The sequence below is a fragment of the Amblyraja radiata genome, chromosome 3, assembly GCF_010909765.2.
Source record: "Amblyraja radiata isolate CabotCenter1 chromosome 3, sAmbRad1.1.pri, whole genome shotgun sequence".
In the NCBI taxonomy this organism is placed as follows: domain Eukaryota; kingdom Metazoa; phylum Chordata; class Chondrichthyes; order Rajiformes; family Rajidae; genus Amblyraja; species Amblyraja radiata.
The window spans coordinates 116764854-116780235 of NC_045958.1; the positions used below are offsets into that span (position 1 = coordinate 116764854).

General features: G+C 42.6%; 1 protein-coding gene across 4 annotated transcripts in view; it reads left to right on the forward strand.

The window, feature by feature from the left end:
* The window catches only part of ankra2 (ankyrin repeat family A member 2), a 21903-nt gene extending 8999 nt beyond the window's left edge, over positions 1-12904 (forward strand). For 3 of the 4 annotated variants that reach the window (XM_033018675.1, XM_033018673.1, XM_033018676.1), the window contains 7 exons: positions 6-158; positions 654-719; positions 1073-1170; positions 7408-7533; positions 9492-9558; positions 12085-12165; positions 12468-12904. In XM_033018675.1, coding sequence (XP_032874566.1) covers positions 6-158; positions 654-719; positions 1073-1170; positions 7408-7533; positions 9492-9558; positions 12085-12165; positions 12468-12523 — 647 coding nt within the window. In that variant the 3' untranslated portion in view covers positions 12524-12904. The remainder of the gene's footprint in view (positions 1-5; positions 159-653; positions 720-1072; positions 1171-7407; positions 7534-9491; positions 9559-12084; positions 12166-12467) is intronic. The other variant, XM_033018677.1, reaches the window with a different exon arrangement.
* The last annotated feature ends 2478 nt before the right edge of the window (positions 12905-15382 follow it).

Here is a 15382-nt window from a genome sequence, read left to right on the forward strand (position 1 = left end):
TGCAGCTGAGTGCAATATCCAAACTTCTCCTGGAATTCAAGTAAGGCATGTCGTCACGCCCTCAGTAACCAAGCATTTCTCACCCATTAAACAATCAACAACCTTGACTAACAAACATCGTGGAAATGAAATCTCTGCAGCACCCTTACTCTTGCACTGTAAGTCTGATGTAAATTTAGTATATTTGCACTGAAATTAACTTGGATTTGATGTGTACTACATATATAATTATTAATAGTCGACTTTTGCATCAGTGCATGAAATTATTTAGCTGAAGTAGATTATTGTCTTTGAGGAGAATTAATTAAATTATTTTATGGTGAATTGTTATCCCTTTTTAATAAATGGGTCTTTTTTTCATTTTTCTTGTGTGATTTAATTCTTAGCCAAGGAAATGGTTTTCCAGACATGTCAGTGATATTGGTCCTATTTTGAATCATTGAATATTTGGCAGATGTGCATGCAGTAGCATGAGGAGACTGGCTCCATGGTAGAATAAAGGAATTTAATATGAAATGAAAGAGAGAGCAGTTTTAGCTGTTGGTGATGAAAGAAATGTTGCTTTTGTGGAAACTTACTTTTGAGAATAATCTGTGTCAAAAAAAGTGTTTTTGGTTCTCTGTTCTGACCTTAATTTTAAATTATTTTTATAGCTTTGTCTGTACATCAGCTGGCAGCACAAGGGGAGTTACTTTATTTGGCGAGCCGTATGGAGCAAGGTGAGTTTTTTTGCAACTTGTGCTGTTTATTTTTGTGTATGGTTTGGCTCGCTGGTGATTCGTACACTGGCCTCAAAGATTTATTTAACACTGAGGTAAAGAGGGATTTGAGTATTTTTAGCTCTATGTATCAATGGACTTTCTCTCTGTCTCTGCCCTGCCCCTTGAGAGTTGTGGATATTTGAGTCATTGATAAGCTTTTGGAATCAGATGGAACAGTGGAGCTGAGTTATAAAATCATCCGTTATCTTGTTAAATGGCAGAGCAGGCTCAAGGATAAGAGTGGCCTACTGTTCCTATTTCTTATACGTCTGTAAACTGGAGTGAATGCTTCTGTTTTATGTAATTTCTAGACAATCTCCTAAACATGCAAGATGAGCAAGGCTTTACTCCACTCATGTGGGCTGCAGCACATGGACAAATTGCAGTGGTGGAGTTTCTGCTACAGAATGTAAGGAACTTATCTCTATTCTTTATGTATCTTGCTTTAAAGGTTTAGACCATCTTCACAACTAAGAAACACCTTAACGTGTCCAAACTGGAATAGTGTGCACCTTGGAATAGACATATTTCTCATGAGTCTTATGCTCTTGTTCACCCAGTTTGTGGAGATACCAATTTTGAGAGATGCTGCTGAAAAGCCAAAATAATTTGGGGCGGTACATTCTCTAACATGGCCGTCTGAAGGGGGGGTGCGTTGGGTGCGTCGCACCCCCCTTATTTTCAGAGTAAGAAAAATTCCCGAGGAAAAAAAAATTGGCGCGCAATCAGCGTTTACCCGTTGGGGGAAGCCGGTGACGCACTAGGGACGTAACATGACGCTGTATCTCCGCGCGTGCGCAGTGGGTCCGGGCGGGATCAGATTAGATCAATTTTCACTCCACACCGATGATACTAGAGGAGCCTTTGTTCCACACAATCAGAGATCTCCTGGAAGCCTCGTGTCTACTTTGGGTAAGTAGTTGCGTTGCGGGCGGATTCTGGGGGGGGGGGGTTGGCTGCGGTGTCTGTCCATCGCCTGGCGTCCAGGGGGGGAGACCGTTCTCCCGCTGCCGGGAGGGATCGGGAACGACTGAATCTAAACCCGTCGGGCCCTTGCCTCCCCCGACGCTCCCCCCCCCCCTGCTGGGCCCACTCCACCTTACGCCCATGCCACCGTTTTCCTGGCGGGAGTGGGAACTACTGTCAGCGGCCGTAACCTCGACAACAGACGCCGCTCCGGCCTGGCCTTCTCTCCCGCCGTCGGGCCCACGCCCCCCCCCACCCCCCCCGGCTGGGCCCACGCCTTTCTTCCCCCCCCCCCCCCCCCCGCAGCGGACACGCGCCCCCCGCGGACTCTCGCAGGTCTCCTCCCCCCCCCGCCGCGGGCCCTCCAACGCTGCGTGGGAGGGAGGAAGGTGAAAGAGGGGGAATGTGAGAGGGGATGGGGGAGGGAGAGAGAGGTGGAGGGCAGAGGGAAAGGGGGATTCTCTTTAGTGACATTGCAAAGTTAAGGTAGGTTTGAGAGCTATTATATTTTCTCCTCCATATGAATAATATTAAACAATATCAAATAATATCAAACAATTGGAACTTCTTTCTTTTCCTTGATAATAATACTGAAAAATATAAATTCCATAGTTTGTGACATAAATACACATTTTAATGGGATCATTATATATAGATGTAACATTTCCATTTCGAGATCAAGGGGGTGGGGGCAAATATGCGTTAAGCCGATAGCCTAATCGTTAAAGAGTTAAAAAATAGCCTAATCGATAAAGAGCTGAGAAGTGGAATCAGAGCTGCCAAGGAAAGGTACTCTGAGAAGTTGAGGAGCAAGTTCTCAGCTAGTGATTCTTCTTCAGTTTGGAAGGGCATGCAAGAAATTACCAACTACAAGAGGAACCCCCCCGCCCCCCCCCCCCGCTTTGGACAATCGTCAGCTGAGCAACGACCTGAATGAGTTTTACTGCAGGTTTGAAAATCAGAAACGTAACCCTGCTAACCCCTCTCCAATAAACACAGCCAGACCCCAGTCTGCAAATAATGGACCCTCTCCTTCCCATTCACCACTTCACACCTACTTAAGGCAAGACTCCAGTAGGAAAAGAGTGGACCCTTTCCCACCCCAACCAATACTTCACACCCACTCACAGCCTGACCTCAGTCTGCAAAGACTGGGCCCTTTTATGCCAAAGACTGGGCCCTTTTATGCAATTAGCCAGAAAAAGCAGCATACCAGAGGACTGGGAGAAATTCAGAGACCAGCAGAGGAGGACAAAGGGCTTAATCAGGAAAGGAAAAATAGATTATGAAAGAAAACTGGCAGGGAACATAAAAGCTGACTGCAAAAGTTTTTATAGATATGTGAAAAGAAAGAGATTAGTTAAAACAAATGTAGGTCCCTTGCAGTCAGAAACAGGTGAGTTGATCATGGGGAACAAGGATATGGCGGACCAATTGAATAACTACTTTGGTTCCGTCTTCACTAAGGAAGACATAAATAATCTGCCGGAAATAGCAGGGGACCGCGGGTCAAAGGAGTTGGAGGAATTGAGTGAAATCCAGGTTAGTCGGGAAGTGGTGTTGGGTAAATTGAATGGATTAAAGGCCGATAAATCCCCAGGGCCAGATAGGCTGCATCCCAGAGTACTTAAGGAAGTAGCTCCAGAAATAGTGGATGCATTAGTAATAATCTTTCAAAATTCTTTAGATTCTGGAGTAGTTCCTGAGGATTGGCGGGTAGCAAACGTAACCCCACTTTTTAAGAAGGGAGGGAGAGAGAAAACGGGGAATTACAGACCAGTTAGTCTAACATCGGTAGTGGGGAAACTGCTAGAGTCGGTTATTAAAGATGGGATAGCAGCACATTTGGAAAGTGGTGAAATCATTGGACAAAGTCAGCATGGATTTACGAAAGGTAAATCATGTCTGACGAATCTTATAGAATTTGTCGAGGATGTAACTAGTAGCGTGGATAGGGGAGAACCAGTGGATGTGGTGTATCTAGACTTCCAGAAGGCTTTCGACAAGGTCCCACATAAGAGATTAGCATACAAACTTAAAGCACACGGCATTGGGGGTTCAGTATTGATGTGGATAGAGAACTGGCTGGCAAACAGGAAGCAAAGAGTAGGAGTAAACGGGTCCTTTTCACAATGGCGGGCAGTGACTAGTGGGGTACCGCAAGGCTCAGTGCTGGGACCCCAGCTATTTACAATATATATATTAATGATCTGGATGAGGGAATTGAAGGCAATATCTCCAAGTTTGCTGATGACACTAAGCTGGGGGGCAGTGTTAGCTGTGAGGAGGATGCTAGGAGACTGCAAGGTGACTTGGATAGGCTGGGTGAGTGGACAAATGTTTGGCAGATGCAGTATAATGTGGATAAATGTGAGGTTATCCATTTTGGTGGCAAAAACAGGAAAGCAGACTATTATCTAAATGGTGGCCGATTAGGAAAAGGGGAGATGCAGCTAGACCTGGGTGTCATGGTACACCAGTCATTGAAAGTAGGCATGCAGGTGCAGCAGGCAGTGAAGAAAGCGAATGGTATGTTAGCTTTCATAGCAAAAGGATTTGAGTATAGGAGCAGGGAGGTTCTACTGCAGTTGTACAGGGTCTTGGTGAGACCACACCTGGAGTATTGCGTACAGTTTTGGTCTCCAAATCTGAGGAAGGACATTATTGCCATAGAGGGAGTGCAGAGAAGGTTCACCAGACTGATTCCTGGGATGTCAGGACTGTCTTATGAAGAAAGACTGGATAGACTTGGTTTATACTCTCTAGAATTTAGGAGACTGAGAGGGGATCTTATAGAAACTTACAAAATTCTTAAGGGGTTGGACAGGCTAGATGCAGGAAGATTGTTCCCGATGTTGGGGAAGTCCAGGACAAGGGGTCACAGCTTAGGATAAGGGGGAAATCCTTTAAAACCGAGATGAGAAAAACTTTTTTCACACAGAGAGTGGTGAATCTCTGGAACTCTCTGGCACAGAGGGTAGTTGAGGCCAGTTCATTGGCTATATTTAAGAGGGAGTTAGATGTGGCTAAGGGGATCAGAGGGTATGGAGAGAAGGCAGGTACGGGATACTGAGTTGGATGATCAGCCATGATCATATTGAATGGCGGTGCAGGCTCGAAGGGCCGAAGGGCCTACTCCTGCACCTAATTGCTATGTTTCTATGTTTATACCCACCCCACTCCAATCACCACTTCACACCCAATTATTCATTTTAACCAGTCCCTGGGACTGGTTAAAACAGTCTGAAGAAGGGTTTCGGCCCGAAACGTTACCTATTTCCTTCGCTCCATAGATGCTGCTGCACCCGCTGAGTTTCTCCAGCATTTTTGTGTACCTGCAAAACATGCACCTGTCTGCTTCAAAGTCTCCACTATTGTCCCAGTACCCAAAAAGACAAGTATTACTGGTCTTAATGACTACAGGCCTGTCACACTGACCTCTGTAGTCATGAAGACCCTTGAAAAGGCTTGTGCTGGCCAAGCTGAAAAATATCACAATCCCCCTGCAGGACTCTCTGCAGTTTGCATATTGGGCCAATAGATCTGTGGATAATGCAGTCAATCTGGGCCTGCACTTCATCCTCCAGCATCCTTTCGGTTAGTAGGCGTTTCGTCTTCGGATTCTTTCGGTTTATTGGCGTTTCGGCCTCGTTTCCATTCCGTTCTTTGACTTCGACTTCTTTGCTTCAGCTTCCGGGTACCATAATCTATACCTTTTCTCCACAGATGCTGCCTGACCCACTGAATTACTCCAGCACTCTGTGAAACGTCACCTATCCATGTTCTCCACAGATGCTGCCTGACCCACTGAGTTATCCAGCACTTTGTGTCTATTTTCCCTTCACCCATCTGCCCAAGCCCACCCTCCCCCCTCCTTTCCTATGTTACTTTCCACCCATAAACCTCTCTCTGCCTTTACATTTCACTCCTCTTTCAAATCTGCTCTACTTATCTACATGCATTTTTCTTCTTAACTTTTTAGTCATAGAATGATGCAGTGTGGAAACAGGCCCTTCAGCCCAACTTGCCCACACCGACCAACATGTCCCATCTGCACTAGTCCCACTCACACGCGTTTGGGCCATATCCATCTAAACCTGTCCATGTACGTGTCCAAATGTCTCCTAAACATTAGGATAGTCCCAGCCTTAACTACCTCCTCTGGCAGCTCATTCTATACACCCACCATCCTTTATGTGAAAAAGCTACCTCTCAGATTCCGGTTAATTTCTGAAATATTGGCCATAAATTTGGTGCAAAAATGCTCCAAAATAAGGCTCAGAATGCATCAGAGAGCATCTAAAACCCCTGTGCGTCCAGGGCCCAGGACCCCGGCATCGAGGGACGTCACGCTACGCGCTCGTAACGTGCGCAACACGCACATTATTTCACATTATAGTGAAGAAAATCATCTCTGATCCCTCCCACCCAGCTCACCACATCTTCCACCTGCTGCCATCAGGTAGGCGCTACAGCTCACTGTCCGCCAAGACATCTCGATTTAAAAACAGTTTTTACCCACACGCAATCCGAATTCTGAACACACTATGATAACAGCACATATCCTCTCCATGCATGTACTGTATATTGTATGATGTTGTGTTTGACGGGAATCAGCCTACCTTGTAACATCCTGTACTGAACCTGAATTCCACCAGCTTGACTGTGTGGTCATTAAATAATCTAATCTAATCTAATTAAGATTTTTGTAATCCTGTCATGCCACCCCCCTCTTTGAAAAGCTTCGTACGGGCCTGTCTAAATAGTCCTTTTTCCATAGTGTGCTTATGGTAGCGAGACCAAGTACTTAAGTCGGCGAATATATGTTTTAAACGTTATGATGACGGACAAGTTATGCAAGACGCATCTAGTGGCATGATCTTCCAACAACCATCAATCTGAAAATGTTCTTCTACTGGCAACCATGGATGAACTGTGAAATTAACTCCCCAGTGATGAATAGGGTTGGGGTGTTCAAGAAGGGCAATCCTAACCCATGCAAAATACACCTTTATATGGTCTCCGCAAAGGCATCAGGGATGTCAAGAGACAATTCCAGACCAAGCTAACATCCCAAAATGACCACATAGGCACCTGACGATTGTGGCAACCAACTTAGGACATGACCTTGGACATGCCACCCCTCTGTCACTGGACCCTTCTGTCCCATAAACCACATTAGTAAGACTAGGCAACAAACATACTTTTGTTTAGAGATACAGAGCGGATACAGGAGGAAACCGAAGATCTTGGAGAAAACACACGGGAAGAACATTAAACACCGTACAGACCGCACCTATAGTCGGGATCGAACCCGGGTCTCCAGCGCTGTAAGGCAGTAACTCTACTGCTGTGCCACCATTCTGTGAAATACTATCTGAAATTTCTCAACACAAGCGCCCCCAATCGGCTGTGTTCTCACCCTTTGAGTGTGCTAGCTCAAACAATAATTCCCCCTCATAAGACATAATCTCCCATTATGTTGAAAGACATACATCCTAAAATTATGATCCATAAATATTTGATCTACAAAATATTTAGGTTGAAGATAATATTGTTTCTTACTGATTTATTTTCTCATTATAAAATAAATAATTGTTATTTTTATCACAAAACATTTATAAACGCAGATTTTTGCTTCTCTTTGGAAATTTAATTGAAGCATATTTATTTTTGAAAGGGAGGTGATCCGCATCTTTTAGCAAATGGGAGGGAGAGTGCACTATCACTGGCCAGCAGTAAAGGCTACTCAAATATTGTTAACATGCTGCTTGACTATGGATGTGATGTGAATGAATATGACTGGGTAAGTAACCTTAATGATTTATTCGTCAATATTTTTCTTCTTTATATAAAAATCAAATGATATTTTAAACAAAATTTGATTGAGTGAATTAAATAAAATGGAAAACCATCAGCCACGAGCAATTTGCGGTTGGATTTATCATCATTTGTTTTTCTCCATTTTCTCATTCAAACCATATGTTCTAATGACATAATGGAGAAACTTAGAAGCAGCAACTGAGCCAAAAACCTGAGATCAGTGCAATAACGGAGTAGTCATGAACGCTGTCTATTACAGAATTGTTTTTAATTTTAGATGTGCATGATGATTATATCTTCCCACATTGGCAAGTTTACTACCTCCTTAAGCGTTTGTGGATTCAATGCATGGGAATTTGTGGTTGACAACATCTGTCAACGCTTGTCATCATTACTCTGTAAAACTGACAGCAATTTTTGTTATCCTCAGATGTGGAAGTTGCTGCCAGAATTAACTTGCTCCACCACAAGGTGTGCTGTTGCAGTCTTTTTATAGACCTTGAACATGTTTAAGATTTGTTGAAGGAGATGAAACAAACATTTTATTCATAAACTGATTAGTATCTGGCCTTTGAGAAATTGATTTTCTATCTGTAGAGTTGCAATTCCTGAGAATATTGAGAAAGATCTGCCATTTGAAATACTTTCTACAACATTTTTTGATATTTCCACCTCTGCGTTAATCTGCTATCATCTCTCGAACCTGCTTTATCTTTAAAAAAGTTAATTATTAGTACTATTTATTCTCTGGTTTGTTCTATGAGAATTGTGAAATCTGATTAGTTGATTAGCCTGCTTCATGACAAGAGTTATGGAAAGCAGAAATGGGCCCTTCTGTTCGCCATCAAAGATTCGGCCTGATCCCAGTAACAAGATCATTATCCATTAATGATCCTATTACTGCTACCCCACACCCGTGTCACCAACATTTCTAGCCACTTGCCAACACACGAGGAGCAAATTAACAATGGCCAATTAACTTACCGACCCACACGTCTTTGGTATGTAAGAGATAATGAGAGCACCTTCGGAAACCCGTGTGGTCCACATGGACATCATACAAACCCCACTGGAGGTCAGGGTTGAATGAAGGTACCTGGAGCTGTGAGACAGGCGGCTCTACTAGCTGTGCCACTGTGCCATCCACTAAATTGTTGCTAAACTCCAGATTCCCCTATCAAAGAAGCCAGATTGCAACGCATGTCAAGAAATATCAAATCCATGGTTTTAAATCGTTTTGGCATCTTCCTTTAAATCGGCGACAAGATGACTAGAAAAATTAAGAAGCAATATCATTTGTTTGACTAATAATGTACAAAAAAAAGTGCTGGAGGAACTCAACGGGTGAGACGGTATCTGTGCAAGGAACGGACAGATAACTTTGCGGGTCGAAGCCCTTCTTCAGGCTAACCTGAAACATCGTCTGCCCATTCCCACCATGGATGCTGCCTGACCCCCGAGTTGCTCCAGCACTTTGTTTTATGCTCTGCAGTCTCTTGTGTCTCCTGGTTAATATTCTGTTGCAGTCTGTGGGAATTTGCTGTGCTGATATTGGTGGCTGCATTCCACGCAGCAAAGTAGTGACTACACTTAAAATATTGAATTAACTCAACAAATATTTATAAAAGCTCACATCTATGTTTTCTTATCAAGTGTGTGGCTTACCAAGCTACTTTGAGAGCAGTTAAAAGAAGGTCATATTATAAATGGGAACCGGGTAGGAATGCCCAGAGTATACCTTGCCTGGAAAACCATTGAATCTACTGCATTTTTGCTGTAATCTTACAGCTTCAAGGTCACATTAATCTAAACAATTATGTTCTTGTATTTGATTTGTGAGAAATTATACATTGATTAATCTGATAATCTTTTTTTTTCTTAAATTTAAATACAATAAGTGCAATGATTTTGAAAAATGTCCTAATGTTTTTCTGATTTTAGAATGGGGGCACTCCTTTGCTTTATGCAGTGCACGGAAATCATGTGAAATGTGTGGAGATGCTATTGGGTAAGTCAGACCAAAAACAAATTACTTGTAAATTCTACACTACTAAACAATTTTACCTGAGATTTTAGTGCACCAATATGATGCACAGGCACCGCCTCTTGAACTAAAGAAAGCTGCATGATTTTGTTTAAATATTCAGGTCATAATATGTTGGAGATTCAGGCAGCATTGTCCAGTTTACTTAAAGTACAGGTGCAGGTATGGGTTCTTGTCTCATAGAAACATAGAAAATAGGTGCAGGAGGAGGCCATTTGGCCCTTCGAGCCAGCACCGCCATTCATTGTGATCATGGCTGATCGTCCCCTATCAATAACCCGTGCCTGCCTTCTCCCCATATCCCTTGACTCCACTAGCCCCTAGAGTATCTAACTCTCTCTTAAATCCATCCAGTGACTTGGCCTCCACTGCCCTCTGTGGCAGGGAATTCCATAAATTCACAACTCTCTGGGTGAAAAAGTTTTTTCTCACCTCAGTCTTAAATGACCTCCCCTTTATTCTAAGACTGTCCTGGTTCTGGACTCGCCCAACATTGGGAAAAAATTTCCTGCATCTAGCTGGTCCAGTCCTATTAATTTTATATGTTTCTATAAGATCCCCCCATCCTTCTAAACTCCAGTGAATACAAGCCTTTTCAATCTTTCCTCATATGACAGTCCCGCCATCCCAGGGATCAATCTCATGAACCTACGCTGCACTGCCTCAATCACAAGGATGTCCTTCCTCAAATTAGGAGACCAAAACTGTACACAATACTCCAGATGTGGTCTCACCAGAGCCCTATACAACTGCAGAAGAACCTCTTTACTCCTGTACTGAAAACCTCTTGTTATGAAGGCCAACAGTTTAAACTTTGCTCTCTATAATGTACCATGTAAATACAAATTATTTAACTATTTGAGTTGTTGACCTCTGGGTATGGTGGTGGCATAGGGGTTGATGTTACACAAGTAACTTGGGTGCTTGTCTGGTAACTAATAGAGAAGAGAGTGCAAACCTCACTGTGGAATTTTAAATCATTAATGATTTGTAAATTACAAAATAATAAAGCTGTAATAATGACCACAAATCATTGGCTTATTGTAAAAACATCTGGTTACTGATGTCATTACTCTATATGACTTAAATGTGGCTCCAGACCCAACTATGTGGCTGACAATAAATGATAGAGTTTTTCAAGAAGTCACCAAGGATTAATGGCAAGCAGTGGATATGGTAAAAAATAAATTAAATAATTTAACATTTTTTAATTAAATGTGGTCTGTATGGACTATAGCATGGCCTTCGACGAGGCCCCACAAGGTAGGCTTGTCTGTAAAGTTATATTGCATGGAATCCAAGGTGAGCTGGCCTATTTGATTCAAAATGGGCTTGGTGCAAGGAGTCAAAGAGTCAAAGAGTATTTACGAAGGGTTATTTTTCTGATTGGAGGCTGTGACCTGTGATGTGCTGAAGGGGTTGTTGCTGAGTCCACTATTTATTGTTTGTTATATACTTTAACAATTTGGATAACAATGCAGTTAACATTGTTAGCAAATTTACAAATTAGTGATCTTGTAGACAGTGAGGAAGAATATCTAAAGTTTACAACAAGCAAATTAAATGTAACTCTGCCAGGTGTGAAGTGTTGCACTCTGGTATGTTTAACCAGGGCAGAACTTGCACAGTAAATGATAGAGCCCTGGACCGTGTTTCAGAACAGGTCTGATAGTACTTCCCGACTTGCGTAAGGGTTGCGTTTGTGAACTGTTGCATAACTCAGATTTTATGCAAGTCTGAATCTCCATCTGCTGCCTGAAATAACTCACTGAAGGTATTAATTCTCAGCGGTTTCTGCAGCAAGCCACCTTTTGGGTAAGCACTCCCGTCGTTGTTGGCTTGTTTCCGATGTAAAATTGTTCTAAAGTAGAGTCTCGATCTGAAACATGCCTAACCATGTTCTCCAGAGATGCTGCCTGATCTGCTGAGTTACTCCAGCACTTTGTGTCCTAACTCAGAGGTAGTTAATGTCATGCATGAGCTGCCAAAGGAAGTTATAGAAGTGCAAACAAGTACGACTTTTAAAAGACATTTGGATAGATGTAAAGCTAGGAAGGATTTGGAGGGCTATGGGCGAAATGAGGGAAAACTAGCCCAGTATGCCAACTTGGACTGCATGGACAAGTTGGGCTGACGGGCCTATTTCCATGTCATGTAGAGACTCACGAGAGAGAGATTTATTATCCAACATTCGCTGCTTCTATTGAGCACCAACTCATTAACATATACATGAATATGTATGAATACATTACACTCTATGACTCCATATCCTCTGAAATGCTCTGATATGACTCCATATCCTCTGAAATGCATTCTGTTCTACCTGAGCTGCTCATTTTGGTCTGCAGTATTTCAAGAAGGCATTAGGGGTGGCCAGTAATTGCTACCCTCTGGCAAAGCCTCAATCTCAAAATAAAATTAATATGAAGTTAATTTGAGTAACCTTTTAATCATTGTTTGATCTAACATGCTTTTAAACTGTCTTTGCAGAATATGGTGCTGATCCGACTGTTGAAACAGATTCGGGATTTAATGCTATGGATATGGCTGTAGGGCTTAGTTTCAAGAATGGTAATTATTAGATTTTATTTTATTATGCAATTAATCTGCCCAAGTGCAGTTACTAAAGTCTCGTTAAAAAAATAGATCCTTCATAAAAAACAAAATTATTTTATTTTGGAATACTTGTAAGCCACTGGTAACACGAGGTCTGGAAGTTCTTGTTAACTTTCATTAACAAAAATCCCTCTAACCCTTTCTGATTTTTTTTTTGATTTTTTTTTTTTTCTCTTCAGATTTTCAGCAGGGCTACTTTTGTGTGTCTGAAAATAGGAATTGTTGCATTTTCTAAATTGGAGATTTCCTTCTTTCAGTTCAACAGGTTATAGAGGCTCATTTGCTGAAGTTGCTATTGAACATTAGGGAATGAATATATGGCACATTTAGCAATCACAGAAGAACAAATCATCTACTCGACGGTCTGGCTTTGCTGAGGAAATGTTCCAAAATGTTTGTGTTTGACAGTAAACCAGTCAGTCTACCAATGTTTACCATTTGTACATGGTTGAAGAAAGAAAAAAATATTCCTGCTTCAGCTTTGCCTACGATGAAGATAAGACTGGTGAATGTGATTAAAGACTTACTTTATAATTTATTGGGTGGTGTATTATACCATTATCACTGAATTGGGCACTAATGTACCCAATGCTATAAAGGGATACTGTTTGCTGAAATACTGTAAGATTGTACCAAGATTACTTGTGTGCAAAATAGAGGGAATAAACTTTCTATAGAAGAAGATTCTGTTAAATGTTGTCTTTGTCATTATTGTGGGGGGACTTTAATGTTAAGTTCTAGGATCCGAATTAGGCCATTTGGCCTATCAAATCTTCCACGCCATTCAATCATGGCAGATCTATCTTTCTCCCTCAATCCCAATCTCCCTTCTCCCCGTTACCCCTGACACCCGTACTAATCAAGAATGTCAAAATCTGCCTTAAAAATCTCCTTTGACTTGGACTCCACAGCCTTCGGTGGCAATGAATTCCACAGATTCACCACCGCTGACTAAATAAATTCCTCCTCAGCATCATGAATAATTTTTGATCTCTAATTCCATTACTGATCTTTGGGACAAACATTTTGGGCAAGAAATGCAATTTGGAGGGGTCAAAGGTAGAGGATGTTTATTTGTCATAGGCACCGGGAGTGAACTGGTATGGTGGAATTCTTGCTTGCTGCCACTTTTTATAGGCACATTACATGCAAAAACTACAATAGTAAACATACAATAAAGTGAGTAGTTGCACTCCTAGATCCCTCTGCTCTACAGCACTCCCCACTCTACCGTTCACTGTGTAGGCCCTGCCTTTGTTAGACTTCCCAAAATGTGATTACCAACTGTAGATAAACACTTGAAGCACTGTAACCTTGAAGGCCATGGCCTGAGAGCTGGGAAGTGGGAGTAATCTAACGTCCCATTTCTTGCTGGGATGGGCTCAACAGCCATCTTCTGTGCTATATATTGTTCTGATGTATCCTGATGGGTCTCAGTGACCACCAGGGTATGCTATGGAGCTGCCTGCATTGGTTCATCTATTGAATGCTTCTTTGTTTTTGAGATTGCCAGTTCAAGAAGGGGCTCGACCCGAAACGTCACCCATTTCTTCTCTCCAGAGATGCTGCCTGTCCCCGCTCAGTTACTCCAGCATTTTGTGTCTACCCACAGTACAGGCTGTCTCAAGTCAAAACACACTCCACCTGAATGTCCAAAGTGAATTTGTGGGAGCATAAGATCGTGCTATGGATGTGCAATATTTGTGGAGCGTCTTTTACTCCTTGAATAGGGATCTGAGCCAAATTTTAAGCAACCTTAACGTCACATTTAACTCTGAAGTTATTTCAGACCACAAATCTGGGCTAGCACCAAGACTGCCCATTGTCCGTCTGCCAGTGCATCTGCTGTTGATCCACATCTTTCATCCACATCTTTGTAATTAGACTATTCCAATGGCTGGTCTGTGTAAACTGACTGACTTGACTGTCTCTCTGCCTCTGCTCTTGTCAGAACCAAAACATGTATGGTACCAAGCATCACAGTATCCCCACCCTATCACCCAAATAGATTTGTTCTGAACCTTTTCATCCCTCTAGATTCCCTCCCTGCTGACTCTCAGTCTGAAGAAGGGTCTCGACCCGAACCGTCAACTATCTCTTTTCTCCAGAGATGCTGCATGTCCTGCTGAGTTACTCCAGTGTTCATCTTTGGTGTAAACTAGAATCTACAGTTCCTTCCTACATATTTTATCACCCTATCCTTGTTGATCTATGCCTCAATTTTAATATTCCCATCTTTGCTTTCAAATTTTTCAGTGGTGTCATCACTTTATACTCAGTAACTTCTCCCTTCTGGGACTCTATGCCCTACGATAGAACACAAAATGCTGGAGTAACTCAGCGGGTCAGGCAGCATCTCTGGAGAAAAGGACTATGTGACGTTTTGGGTGGAGACCTTTCTTCAGCCACAGTCTTCTGAAGAAGGGTCTCGACCCGAAACAACCCATTCCTTCTCTCCAGAGATGTTGCCTGTCCCGCTGCGTTACTCCACCTTTTGTGTCTATCTTCGGTTTAAACCAGCATCTGCAGTTCCTTCTTACACAGACTTAAACTACTCTATTTGCCAGAATTAGAGCTTAGAGTGTTGGAAGGAACTGCAGGTGCAGTTGATGCAACTGAACATCAACTGATGCCTCGGATAGAGAATCGTCAACCGAGGCCGTTGAAATAGTCACGGTTGAGGTCTTTGTCAGCCGATCTACTGAAGCGGGTTTCAATGTTCAGTTGTGTTGGAGCTTTCTGGAAATTCAAGGATCGTTTTTTGACTTTGCCTATTCACCTGTTTGTACAAAAAACAAGGGCCCTGCCCAGAACTAAGGGACCATGCTGGCACAAGAGACTGCAGATCCTGCTATCTTGAGCTATCTATCACAAACTGCTGGAGGAACTTAGTGGGTCAGACTACATCTGGGGAGGGAATGGATAGGCGACGTTTCGGGTCGGGAGCCACCAGACTGGAACTCAGTAACCCTGAGGTATTAGTTCAGACACAGATTCAATGTGCTGGAGTAACTCCGCGGGTCAGACAGCGTCCCTGGTGATTGTGGAGTTCAAACAACAGTAAGATGAGAAAATGCAACCAGTGAACCTCGACGGTGGTCGGCTTTAGATCATATTAAGTTTCGCTCTTATGAGGTAGGTTCCTAGTTCTAAATCACATATTTTGAAGCCC